The 13,368-nt window shown below is 50.7% G+C and overlaps 1 protein-coding gene across 2 annotated transcripts; it reads right to left on the bottom strand.

Moving 5' to 3' along the window:
* Positions 1 to 6,242: 6,242 nt before the first annotated feature.
* Positions 6,243 to 11,170, bottom strand: LOC100278549 (uncharacterized). Of its 2 annotated transcripts, XM_008673840.4 has the most exons (4): positions 10,868 to 11,170; positions 10,312 to 10,726; positions 7,934 to 8,005; positions 6,243 to 6,806 (listed from the first exon to the last, which is right to left on the bottom strand). In XM_008673840.4, exons 2-4 carry the CDS (start codon positions 10,575 to 10,577, stop codon positions 6,749 to 6,751), a joined length of 396 nt encoding a protein of 131 aa, XP_008672062.1. In that variant the 5' UTR covers positions 10,578 to 10,726; positions 10,868 to 11,170; the 3' UTR covers positions 6,243 to 6,748.
* Positions 11,171 to 13,368: the final 2,198 nt, after the last annotated feature.

The following is a 13,368-nucleotide window of genomic DNA, read 5'->3' as shown; positions in this document are numbered from 1 at the left end:
GACAGGGTTTCACACCCAGCAGTGGAATCCACGATTTGGTCGATGCGAGGCAGAGGGTAGGGAACCTTCGGACATGCTTTGTTGAGACCAGTGTAGTCTATGCACATCCGCCATTTCCCCCCTTTCTTCCTCACAAGCACAGGGTTGGCAAGCCATTCGGGATGGAATACCTCTTTGATGAACCCTGCCGCCATTAGCTTGTGGATCTCTTCGCCAATCGCTCTGCGCTTCTCCTCGTCGAATCGGCGCAGAGGCTGCCTGACGGGTCGGGCTCCGGCCCGAATATCCAGCGAGTGCTCGGCGACATCCCTCGGTATGCCGGGCATGTCCGAGGGACTCCACGCAAAGACGTCGGCGTTTGCGCGGAGAAAGTCGACGAGCACTGCTTCCTATTTGGGTCCGAGCCCGGAACCGATCCGGATCTGCTTGGTGGTGTCGCCACTAGGGTCGAGGGGGACGGCCTTGACCGTCTCCGCTGGCTCGAAGTTGCCGGCATGGCGCTTCACGTCTGGGACCTCCTTGGAGAGGTTCTCCAGGTCGGCGATGAGGGACTCGGACTCGGCGAGGGCCTCGGCGTACTCCACGCACTCCACGTCGCATTCGAACGCGTGTTTGTACGTGGGGCCGACAGTGATGACCCCGTTGGGGCCCGACATCTTGAGCTTCAGGTAGGTGTAGTTGGGGACGGCCATGAACTTCGCGTAGCATGGCCTCCCTAGCACGGCGTGGTAGGTTCCTCGGAACCCGACCACTTCGAACGTCAGGGTCTCCCTTCGGAAGTTGGAGGGTGTCCCGAAGCAGACTGGGAGGTCGAGTCGCCCGAGGGGCTGGACGCGCTTCCCAGGGACGATCCCGTGGAAGGGCGCAGCGCCTGCTCGGACGGAGGACGGATCGACGCGCAGAAGCTTGAGGGTCTCGGCGTAGATGATGTTGAGGCAGCTGCCCCCGTCCATCAGGACCTTGGTGAGCCTGACATTGCCGGCAACGGGGTCGACGACGAGCGGGTATTTCCCCGGGCTCGGCACATGGTCGGGGTGGTCGGCCCGGTCGAAAGTGATGGGCTTGTCGGGCCAGTCTAGGTAGACTGGCGTCGCCACCTTCACCGAGCAGACCTCCCGGCGCTCTTGCTTGCGGTGCCGAGCCGAGGTATTCGCCGCATGCCCTCCATAGATCATGAAGCAGTCACGGACCTCGGGGAACCCCCCTGCTGGGTGATCTTCGTTCTTGTCGTCGTCGTGGGCCCTGCCACCCTCGGCGGGTGGCCCGGCCCTGTGGAAATGACGCCGAAGCATAACGCACTCCTCGAGGGTGTGCTTGACGGGCCCCTGATGGTAGGGGCACGGCTCCTTGAGCATCTTGTCGAAGAGGTTTGCACCTCCGGGGGGCTTCCGAGGGTTCTTATACTCGGCGGCGGCGACAAGGTCCGCGTCGGCGGCGTCGCGCTTCGATTGCGACTTCTTCTTGCCTTTCTTCTTGGCGCCGCGCGGAGCAGACGCCTCGGGAGCTTCTTCCGACGGGCGGCCCTGGGGCTGCTTGTTCTTTCGGAAGATAGCCTCGACCGCCTCCTGGCCGGAGGCGAACTTGGTGGCGATGTCCATCAGCTCGCTCGCCCTGGTGGGGGTTTTGCGACCCAGCTTGCTCACCAGGTCGCGGCAAGTGGTGCCAGCGAGGAACGCGCCGACGACATCCGAGTCGGTGATGTCGGGCAGCTCGGTGCGCTGCTTCGAGAATCGCCGGATGTAGTCCCGGAGCGACTCCCCCGGCTGTTGCCGGCAGCTTCGAAGGTCCCAGGAGTTCCCGGGGCGCACGTATGTGCCCTGGAAATTGCCAGCGAAGGCTTGGACCAAGCCGTCCCAGTTGGAAATCTGCCCCGGAGGCAGGTGCTCCAACCAGGCGCGAGCAGTGTCGGAGAGGAACAGGGGGAGGTTGCGGATGATGAGGTTGTCGTCGTCCGTTCCACCCAGTTGGCAGGCAAGGCGGTAGTCTGCGAGCCACAGTTCCGGTCTCGTTTCCCCCGAGTACTTTGTGATAGTAGTCGGGGGTCGGAACCGGGTCGGGAATGGCGCCCGTCGGATGGCCCGACTGAAGGCCTGCGGACCGGGTGGTTCGGGCGAGGGACTCCGATCCTCCCCGCTGTCGTAGCGCCCCCCACGCCTGGGGTGGTAGCCTCGGCGCACCCTTTCGTCGAGGTGAGCCCGACGGTCGCGCCGATGGTGCTCGTTGCCGAGGTGGCCCGGGGCCGCAGGCGCGGTGTTGCGCGTGCGCCCGGTGTAGACCGAGGCTTCCCGCACGAATCGGGAAGTCGCGGCATGAGGTTCCGAGGGATATCCTTGCCTCCGGGATGCAGTGCTCTCGGCCCGCCGGGCCGCAGCGCCTTCCAGGAGATTCTTGAGTTCTCCCTGGATTCGCCGACCCTCGGTGGTTGACGGCTCCGGCATCGCGCGGATGAGCATCGCTGCGGTTGCCAGGTTCTGACCGACCCCACTGGATGCGGGCGGCGGCCTGATCCTGGCATCGTTGGCGACGCGGTGCTGGAGACCTTGGGGCAGATGACGTATTTCTCCGGCCAGGGGTTGGCCCACCAATGCCTGTCCGACGTCCCGACGGATCGGCTCAAGCGCTCCTGTTCCCTCGTTGAGCCTGGCCTGCGCCTCGCGGACTTGCTCGAGTTGTGGGTCGTAACCCCCCGCCGGAGCGGGGACCACAACTAGCTCCCGTGGGATGTCGGCGCGAGGCACCGGCCTAGGGAGATCACCATCCTCCGGCATGCCAAGATGGTTGCCTTCGGTGGGATCCCCTAGCTCGATGTGGAAACATTCGAGGCCTGGGCCGCAGCTCTCGTCGCCAAGGCTGCGGCTTCCATCGGAACAGTCGGACAGACAGTAGTCACATGCGGTCATGAAGTCCCGCACGGCACTGGGGTTGCCAAGTCCGGAGAAATCCCAACCGATGCTGGGATCATCATCTTCCTCGGACCCAGAGGGCCCGTAGGTCGAGACGTCCGTCAGTCGGTCCCAAGGTGACCGCATACAGAACCTCAGTGGGGTTGCACTCGCCTCAATGAGAGCGCCCGCCAAAACGAGGTCGTTTGGCGGGTTGAGGCCGAGTCGAAATGACGCAAGATGGGAGTTAGTCGTTACCTTTTGGTCGACGAGGAGCGACGTAGTCACATCGGGGACTGGTTGCGCCGTCATCCCTGGTTCGAGGGCGACGTCCTGCAGGCTTTCCGCGAGCGCGCCGGCGTCGTCTTCTTGCTCGGGGTCAGCGTGCCGCGGGGGGACGGCGCTCGCCTCCGTCTCGAACGCGAGGTCGACGTCCGGCGTGCCTTCCGTCGGGGCGTCAGGGGCGTCGATTCGCTCGACGGCCGACGAAGCGCGGCCTCCCGTCTGGCCTTGACGGCTCCGCCTCCTCCTCCGTTGGCCGGGGAGAGAACGGAGCGAGCCCGAATATTGCTCTTTCACCACGCGGGGAAGACGTCGTCGATTCCGCCGCCGGCGGGCGGGTTGTCGGCCGCCATTGTCGTAATCGCGCGGCGGTGGAAGAAGTGTCATGTCGTAGCTGCCGTCGAAGGACATGAACTCGAGAGTCCCGAAACGAAGCACCGTCCCGGGCCGGAGAAGTTGCTGGAGACTGCCCATCTGGAGCTTGACGGGGAGCTGTTTGTCAGCACGCAGCGTGCCCCTACCTGGCGCGCCAACTGTCGGCGTTTCGAGACAGGGGGGTCCCTAAGCCGACGAGTGAGTGTGCTGCGTGCCCCAGCCCAGATGGGTCGAGCGCGTGGGCGAGCGCGAAGGGGGGAGAGGCGAGGCGGCCGGAGCCGAGCGTGAGAGAGGTGGAAGTCCCGTGGCCTTCGTGTTCGTCCCGCGCCCAGGTCAGGTGCGCTTGCAGTAGGGGGGTTACAAGCGTCCACGCGGGTGAGGGAAGCGAGCGGCCCCAAGAGAGCGCCTGTCCCGTCCTCGGTCCCGCGCGGCCAACCTTCCCTGAGAAGGCCCTGGTCCTTCCTTTTATAGTCGTAAGGAGAGGATCCAGGTGTACAATGGGGATGTAGCAGAGTGCTACGTGTCTAGCGGAGGGAGAGCTAGCGCCCTAGGTACATGCCAATGTGGCAGCCGGAGAGATTTGGGCACCCTGCTGGTGTGGTGTCGTGGCTGTCGGAGGTGCGGCGGAGCCTGATGGAGGGACAGCTGTTGGAGCGGTCGAGTCCCTGCTGACGTTGTCCTGCTTCCGTAAGAGAGCTGGGGGCCGCCGTCGTCATAGAGCTTGTGGAGCGTCATCATTGCCCCTCTGGCGGAGCTGGCCGGATGAGACGCCGGTCTTGTCCTCCGTGACCCGAGTCGATTCGGGGTGGGATGATGATGGCGCCTCCTGTTGACGTGGCGGTCTGTGCCCTAGGCAGGGTGACGTGGGGTTTCCTCCGAAGCCGAGGTTGAGTCTGCCTTCTGTTGCCGTGGCCGAGCCTGAGCCAAGGGGTCGGGCGAGGCGGAAGTCGTTCAGCCGAGGCCAGGGCAGAGTCCGAGCCCTGGGGTCGGGCGAGGCGGAAGTCGTTCAGCCGAGGCCAGGGCGGAGTCCGAGCCCTGGGGTCGGGCGAGGCGGAGTTTCGTCGTCTTCCGGGTCTTAGCCCGAGTCCGAGCCCTGGGGTCGGGCGGAGCGGAGTTCGCCGTCTTCCGGGTCTTAGCCCGAGTCCGAGCCCTGGGGTCGGGCGGAGCGGAGTTCGCCGTCTTCCGGGTCTTAGCCCGAGTCCGAGCCCTGGGGTCGGGCGGAGCGGAGTTCGCCGTCTTCCGGGTCTTAGCCCGAGTCCGAGCCCTGGGGTCGGGCGGAGCGGAGTTCGCCGTCTTCCGGGTCTTAGCCCGAGTCCGAGCCCTGGGGTCGGGCGGAGCGGAGTTCGCCGTCTTCCGGGTCTTAGCCCGAGTCCGAGCCCTGGGGTCGGGCGGAGCGGAGTTCGCCGTGGCGCCTTTGGCAAGGCCTGATTGCCTGTCAGACTCACTCTGTCGAGTGGCACTGCAGTCGGAGTGGCGCAGGCGGCGCTGCCCTTCTGTCAGACTGGCCAGTGGGGCGGTGGAGTGACGGCGGTCACCTCGGCTCTGCCGGGGGCGCGTGTCAGGATAGAGGTGTCAGGCCACCTTTGCGTTAAATGCCCCTGCAATTTGGTCAGTCGGTGTGGTGATTTAGTCAAGGTTGCTTCTGAGCGAAGCCAAGGCCTTGGGCGAGCCGGTGATGTGTCCGCCATAAAAAGGGGGCCTCGGGCGAGACGGAAGTCTCTCGAGGTCGGCTGCCTTTGGCCGAGGCTAGGCTCGGGTGAAGCGTGATCGAGTCACTCGTGTGGACTGATCCCTGACTTAATCGTGCCCATCAGGCCTTTGCAGCTTTATGCTGATGGGGGTTACCAGCTGAGAATTAGGCGTCTTGAGGGTACCCCTAATTATGGTCCCCGACAGTATACTTTAGTCATGACAATACCGCAGTTTTAAAAACTGAGGTCCAGACCTAAGTTTAGAATAGCTTAAAACTACTATAGTATTTGCAATACTTCAGTTTTAAAAACTGAGATTTTAGCTAGCTTGCCAAACACCATTCTGTATATAATACTGCAGTATTTGAGAATACTGCAGTATTCTTTCAAAACTGCAGAAAAACTTTGTTCCCAAACACCCCCTTAGCTTTTCAGCCAGCTTCTATAAAATTTGTTTGGGTAAAAATCATTCAAAATCAACATAAACATATAACTGGTTAAGTCGTCGCAATAGTAATAATCCATCACTTTATAGATCCTGAGCCCCATAGACAACTTTATCTTCCTCCACACGTAATTCTAATGATACTCAGATTCTCTACACGGTCAGATTCTTCCTACAGCTAGATTCTCGAAAAAGCTGGTTAAAAAAAAGCTGAACCAAACAGGCCCATTGTCCGACTCTATGCAGCCCGTGGTCATGCGTGGAAACATAACAACAGCTTAACAGTTAGCGCATAGCTGGGCTGGGCCGATAGCACGAGACTATTTGTGTTTATGCACACGACAACAATAGCTCCTTGCTAAAATAGCTCCTTGCTAAAATGCCTATCAGTGTCTATGACTTGTGGATCCCTTGTGGATCCATCTGTGTCTACAAATTGTGGACCCATAAGCATTTTAGCAAGGCCTATTGTTGGCATGCGCATATTAGCAAATCTTGTTCGGTCATGCAGGCCCACAACACATCTCAAAATAAAGTACCAGTACGGCATAGCGGCACAAATTCAGATGCAAATATGAAATTGCACAGATCAGTTTGTTAATAGTGTTCAGCACAAATCTGGGCACTAGCTCCTGTAAGTAACAAATGATGGTAGCAAGGATTCTTTTTAAAAGAAACATACCATGTTAATACATCAAATCCTATTTGACAAAATCGATCTGAATCATGCACAGGAATTAGTAATGTTCGATTCTAATAGCATTTGCATTATCACATGAATCATTACTCTGCCAAAAACTCAGGATGCTGTTGGTATCCAAAATTAAACCAAAGAAAGGCATTCTTTCTCGGCTTCTTTAATCATGTCTACCTACTGAATCCGGTGATCATTTTCTAGGTCTTTGATGTAACTCCCAGTTAAGGCCAGCTGATTATCACCAGTTCGGAGTCTGTTGGAACGAACTATGCATGCATGCATGATTGTCACTGTACTGTTAGGGCCAAGCCGAAGACAGTAATACTGAGATACAGCTCCTTATACACATGATAGAATCCACCTGTGCAAGATGTATTTACATGATTGAGCATATGCATGTATCCAAATATTCATCATCTGAGTCACTTGAGTCACTGTAAAATATGGAAAAGGTAAAATCATAGTTAGAGCAAGATATTAAAATAGTTTGTACAGAGTAGTAAGGTTCAGTAGGTCTCTTGAAACTCCAACATAAACAAGATCAGCATGGCAGTTTAATATAGCATGGAGGCTTTTAAAGCAGTAGCAATTGGAAAATATCAAAATATATCTGATTTGTTATAGAGATAATCAACTTGAAGGCTTAATGACATCATGCTCATGCCTGACCCTCTTAACTTTAAATAATAACTTTTTCTCAATTAAAATAACATTCTTAATACCTAATGTGTTTTTTATATAAACTGAAAAATACTTATACTGGGAAATTTCTAAACAGCAGAGGAGAATTATTAGTTTAGGAAACTATAATATCCTCAGATGGAAAACATATTTGTCAAGAAAAGTGCAAAGTTGGAAGCTAGCAGAGAGAAATTAATATTTTGGAAAAAAGGTAAGTACAATAAGCTCGGTTCAAAAATATAAAAGTGCAACCAGCCCTAAGCCCCTAACACAGATCACTGTTGACTGCATTACATCATGACTAATTAATACTAACAAAGAATTTCAATGATTTTCAAAATCTACTAAGACAATAAAAGACTCGGCTAATGTTAAAAAAACATAGCTAACAACTTAGCTAGTTCCCTAGAATGTGATCTCGTGAAAACAGAACATAACTGCAATAGTTTTGTCAGTCAGAACAGGACCTGAGGAAATGATACTCACCTCATTATTGCCCAAGAAAGCTACAAAGCTACAGCTGCATATAGATTATAAAACTAAAAGAAAATGTTCTGTTCATACAACCAAAGCTCCAATATCGAGCCAACAAACAAACCCTCAAGTAGCACGAGATTGGCGCAAATAAACTGATAGCTTCATGGTTAGGTGGCTGGTTGCAGCCTACCCACCTGCGTTGAAGCGCAACTAGACGCAGATGTCGTCTGGGGCATGGAGGTCAATCACACCAGAGACCAAGACTGTGGAGGTGTGTGTAAGCAGGTGTGCATGTGCGAAATATAGGTTTGTGTATGCACATATGTGTTCAGATACCACAGCAGTACCCACATAAGAAATAAAACAAAGTAGCATGAAATTCCATGTTATTTTCATATCTTACCAAAGTATACTCACTTCACCTTTGGAGATAAGACTAAAGCCCATTGCAGAGTAGTTGAAATTTGATGGGTTCCTATGTGGATTAAATAGAACATCAGAATACAGGGCTATATTGACTCACTATCAGGTGAAGTGCAGTTTCATCTCAACTTCGCTCTTGAGGAGTTACTAGTCTGGTCCAAACAATGAGAATAATACAACTAACTGGAGATGGAGATATTGATGAAGATTTTAGCCATAGAATCAAAGCAGGGTAGATGAAGTGGCGTCAAACATTTGACGTCTATATGACAAGAGGGTACCATTGAAGCTAAAAGACAAGTTTTATAGGACGACAATTAGACCTGCTATGTTGTACGGTGCAAAATGTTTGCCTATAAAAAGATGATATGTTCAACAGATCAATGTTATAGAAATGTGTATGTTGTGTTGGATTTGTGACCATACAAGAAGTGAGCGAGTCCAGGACAATGATATATGTGAACGTGATAGGCTAAGGGTAGCACTAATTGAAGAAAATTCTGTCCAACATCGGTTGAGATGGTTCATGTCCAACAAAGGCCTCTAGAGACACCAGTGCGTAGTGAGTTCTAAGGCACAATAGCAATGGAAAGAGAGGGGAGGGAAGGCCAAAATTGACATGGAAAGAGACAATAAAAGGAAATAAAGGATATAATATAACTATAAATTTAACCTTGAATTTGAGTGCATAGGAAATACCTATTCATATGTCTGAACCTTGACTTGTGGATTTTGTTGTGTTTTAATTCTAGTCTATCCCGACTTGCTTGGGAGTAAAAGGCATTATTGTTGTTGTTGTTAGAGACTGGTGATAGAATACCATGTGTCCTCCACAGAAATTCTTCCAAGCAAGTGGAAAATGAACTTTTGGTTATAGTGTGGTCAAACCCACAGAAGATTTTTTTCCCATGTAGTCAGATTCCTTTGCTCCACCGGGTCAACTAAACAAAATGGGAATCAGGATGGGTGGCCATGTGATCGTATCTAGTTCCAGCTGTCTGTTGGCATACTAAGATAGATTATGCCCACCATTTCATTAGTGCAAACTAAAACTTCAGATCCCATGAAAAGTGCTTGACATGGGCATAAAAGACATAAACATCTCCACTACAATAAATGTATAGAAACAAAGTTTTTAGGTGCAGCAAGGTTGTGTAATGTACATGCATGTGTCCAGATTTAACTTTGTCAACTTGGCCAGTTGACTGCATAAGTATAAAATGATGAAAATAAGATACTGAGTGTTAGCTGTCTTAAATCTCTTTTCCTTTGGGGAACTAATTACCTTAACCCCTAAGTACTGGAAGTTATTTATTACTTGATAAAGAGTACGAATCCAACAATCTACTGCTAATTAACATGTGCAGCTCCTCAAAAAAATGCCTAATAAATGTAAAGAAAATCATAAACTTCAATTAATCTAGATTGCCTAATTAAATAGTGATTGACCCCATAGAATTTGACTGCTCATCATCCGATTAGAAAGCCAGAAATAGCACAGTATTCAGATCATAACACTTGAATCATTTACTCACTAAATTGCATTTTGCAAACAAAAATGTTTACAGATGAACACTAACAGAGAAGCTGAACTTCAGAATAAACCAGTGATCACCTTTCGTGCATGTATTGCAGCAGAATAGTATATCAAAAGCAAACAAGGAAAAACATGCAAACCAGACTCATTCAAAATGCGGTAGAGTTCAACATTTACGCTCCCACCCTCGCCCAACAATTAACAGCAGTGACCATGCCTTTAGACCAGAGTAACAAACTCTGCCTGAACTTTATTAGCCAAGAAATTCACGTTTAGAGCGTGTTAGGTGGCTCGATAACGACAAACTTTTCAGTTTTTATTGAGGTATCCAAGTTACTCCAGAAAAAGGCAACTACATGCATTAAACCAACTTACTTGAATTAGGTGATCGAAAGCTCCCAAGCACAATCATTCCGTTAGCCTTGCTGAGAATGGAAGGTTACGACATACCCCAACAAAACACATGTTCTAATGTCATACCCTGCCAGACAAGATGTCGTCCCATAAGGCGATAACTGAAACCGTTCTAGTTGAAGCTGCAGCTCCAGACAAATAATCCGATCATCGTTCTTCCCATTTCCCGCTATAGACATAGTCTTAACAAATGCTACCGTGGGACACTTATAGCTATCCTTATAACTCCATTTTGTGCAAAATAATGCAACCTCACCAACTAGCAAAAATTACAGAACTCATATAATTCAATAGTATAATTTGGTATCAAAAGATTTTTGCTATCGGTAGCATCAATCATTAACAATTGCACCAACACATTGTGAAAGCACACATAAAATGAGTGGGGATGCTTGTTTTCGACGTACCTAGGCTGGAACTCCCTGACATCGGTGAGCTTGCTGCCATGCTTATCTTTCCACTGCACGCGGCGGTTGGACCCCTTGCGGCCCTTCCGCGCCATGCCGCCAGGAGGCTGCCGCGGCAGCAGCGCCTTGCGCTCGCCGGCAGCGGCGTCGTCCTTGGAGCCGATGCCCCCGGAGGACGCAGGCCGTGAGACCGCCGCGGGAGAGGAAGGGGACGGGTTCTTACCGCTGCCGTTGCACGACGAGGTCCTGAGGATGCGGCGATCCATCGCCGGGTGGCATCAACTGCCCGTCGCGCAAGCTTGATTCATTCGATTCGCTTTATGCGGCCCGCGTTCGGAGCTCCTCGAATTGGCAGCTCGGGCTCGATCCGAATACGTAAGAGGGTGAAAAAATGAGCCGGATCTCGAGGTCGGGACTGATCGCGAATTTGAAAAAGGCCCAATCCGGATTTCAGAAAGGGAGAAACAACGAACAACAATCAACCCAAAATAATAAAGGGGAAAATATCAAGAAAGCTAAACATTCAAGCGAAAACAAACGGGGAATCGAATCTAACCAGACGGTTGGCGATAAGCTCGGAGAGTAATAAGCTAACCGAATTCGGCGCAAAATCGGGGGTGGGGGAAGGGATTTATGGATCGAAGGGGGCAAATTTGGAGCCGACGCGACGCGAAGTTGCGTGAATTTTGAGACGCTGGATTGGGTTGGGTCGGAGGATTTGTGGGGGTGGAATCGCGGGAGAGCGAATCAGGCGAGCAGGTCTGGCCGTATAGGCAGGTTGGGGCCTTGGGGGTGGGGCGAGCTTTTGCCTTGCCCTTTGGATTGGAGGGTGGCGCCGAACCCGCGCGCGTGAGTTCGCTTGCTGTCTTTCTCGTTCGCCCCTTGCGTATATCATGTCCTACATTTTTTTAATTTAACAGCAGTGTGTCTGTAAGTTACTATGATTTTTACTTGAACCGCGTCGTGTCTCACGTGTAAAGGGTGTAAGTCTATTTTTATATCCTGCTTCTAGTCTAACAATAACAATAGGTTCGATAGGCTGTTACATTAGATGGACAATGAGAAATTACTAAGCTCAACTCTAGTCTAACAATAACAATAGGTTCGATAGGCTGTTACATTAGATGGACAATGAGAAATTACTAAGCTCAACACGATAAAAAGTTACACCTAATACAACACTCTCACGTAGTACCATCTCGTTAGCTGAAGTGAAACAAGTGTTCAAACGAACTATGAAAAAGAAGTCGGACTTCTTTTCAACTCATAATTTCTTGGCCTTTTAGATAAGATAAAGTATAATATTTGTTCTTATCAGTAATATCTGATAAATATGTGTGTCGTCGCATCGCACGTATTGTATACTAATATGCTTAAATATAAAGTATAAAACATAAAAACATATGTGTTCTGTTGGCTAAGCGGATATAAATGTAGGTTTAGAGCCAACAACTATAGTTCGAATGCAACTTAGATCCACGGACTTTACAAATATGTTTTTAGGTTCTTAAACTTTTTTTTTGAAAATCCGGTTCTTAAACTTGTTAAGTGACGTCCACGGTAGTGGATGGTGTTGGCTGGCTCCTTCTGCCACATGGAAATGTGGGCCCAACGCTCGAGAGACAAGAGAGCTCAGGTGCACAACGAGACGGTAAGTAGGGAACTGTAGCGTTTTGTTATGTATGCCCCATCTGTGTACAGTGTAGAATATTTATAGGTAAACGGGAGGGGAAGTGGGTCCCCAAGTACTGTTATACCCCTGGTTACATTCTCAGAATATTTCCCTAAACAAGGTCATTACAGTGGGACAAAGTACAATAATTCAGACATACTACGAAATCTACCCCGCAAGGGCTTACAAGTGGGCCCGGATGATTACAAGTCCAAGCCTGGGTCCCCCTAATCTGACATGGCCTTCGCCTTTGTGTCGCACCCTTGACTATGTGTGTCATGTCCTTGACTTCGCCAGGACTTGTACCTCGTTGTCTGGGAAAAGGCCTTCGAAGCGCGTATGAGGCTGCGGCGAGGCCCCCTCCTCGTCTAGCATGGGCATTCGCCTTCGCCCCCTATCGAAGGGAGAGAAATGGAAAGTGCTACATGCCCGATCTGAAGTACCCTTCGCCTAATGCATCTATACCAATAACATGTTTGATCATAATCGGGTCAGACAGATCGAGGTCATGTTCGGCCTTCGCTCCAACATATGGTATAGCCCAAAAATAGATCTATGATGCATGTAAGTGCAATCGACCCATTTGAGGGTTTAGTGATTAAATGACAAAAAAAATAAAGTATCTAATAAGTTTACTCCTATTATATGTTCAGTTATTTAAAAGACAAAAGGAGTACATGCATTAATAGTAAACGAAAAAGGAACGCATTGTGGCTAAGTTATTTACATCATATGGCGTGCTTCATGTGATTTCATGCATCGACAATTCAAAATTTACATTTCTTGAGTCGTAGAAATTACCGTACAATTAAGAGGGATCCACAAAGGTAACATTGTTTGCAAAACTCAAGTTTCTCACTTTCAAAAGCTAATTTCAAAAAACAAGTCTTTTCATCTTTCGTGCGAGTTCAACTGGACCGAGGTTTTGGTGGTCGAGAACCTCTTTGGTCAAAGGTAGTTGAACCTGCCCTCAGTGGCAGCTCAACTTTCCTAAGCTAGTAGAGCTCTTTGCTCAAAATCAGTTGAACCAACCCCACGAGCGGTTCAACTGGGTTTTCACCCTGGACCTCTCTGCTAAAAACTCGGTTGAACCGGCCCCCAGGGGTGGTTCAACCGGTGTCTGTGCAGTTGGTCGTTCCGCCAACCCCTTCAGCACAGTCTGGCAGCACTGCTGCATAGGTGGATGAACCGGTCCTTGGTCACAAGACCATACTGCAAAGCACTACTGAGAAAGCAGTTGAACTGGCTCTAAGGGACAGTTCAATCGGGGTAGGCCAGTTGAACTCCCAGTTGAGCTATCCTATTGAACCTGATTTGGCTCTACTCAAAACCATTTAAACTGGCTTTGGGATGCGGTTCAATCGTATTTCACGCAGAAAGTGAAA

Source organism: Zea mays, chromosome 1 (genome assembly GCF_902167145.1).
Source record: "Zea mays cultivar B73 chromosome 1, Zm-B73-REFERENCE-NAM-5.0, whole genome shotgun sequence".
In the NCBI taxonomy this organism is placed as follows: domain Eukaryota; kingdom Viridiplantae; phylum Streptophyta; class Magnoliopsida; order Poales; family Poaceae; genus Zea; species Zea mays.
Note: the sequence above shows the minus strand (reverse complement) of the source record. Positions and strands in the feature narration are given on the sequence as shown.

What these genes read in the sequence shown, in the direction of transcription:
- LOC100278549 (XM_008673840.4), bottom strand. Translation starts at nt 10,577, where the DNA reads ATGGATCGCCGCATCCTCAGGACCTCGTCGTGCAACGGCAGCGGTAAG. An exon ending in GTCAGGGAGTTCCAGCCTAG is followed by an intron (nt 8,006 to 10,311) that starts GTACGTCGAAAA and finishes TAATCCACATAG; the next exon opens with GAACCCATCAAATTTCAACT. An exon ending in GGTGAAGTGAGTATACTTTG is followed by an intron (nt 6,807 to 7,933) that starts GTAAGATATGAA and finishes CATATTTTACAG; the next exon opens with TGACTCAAGTGACTCAGATG.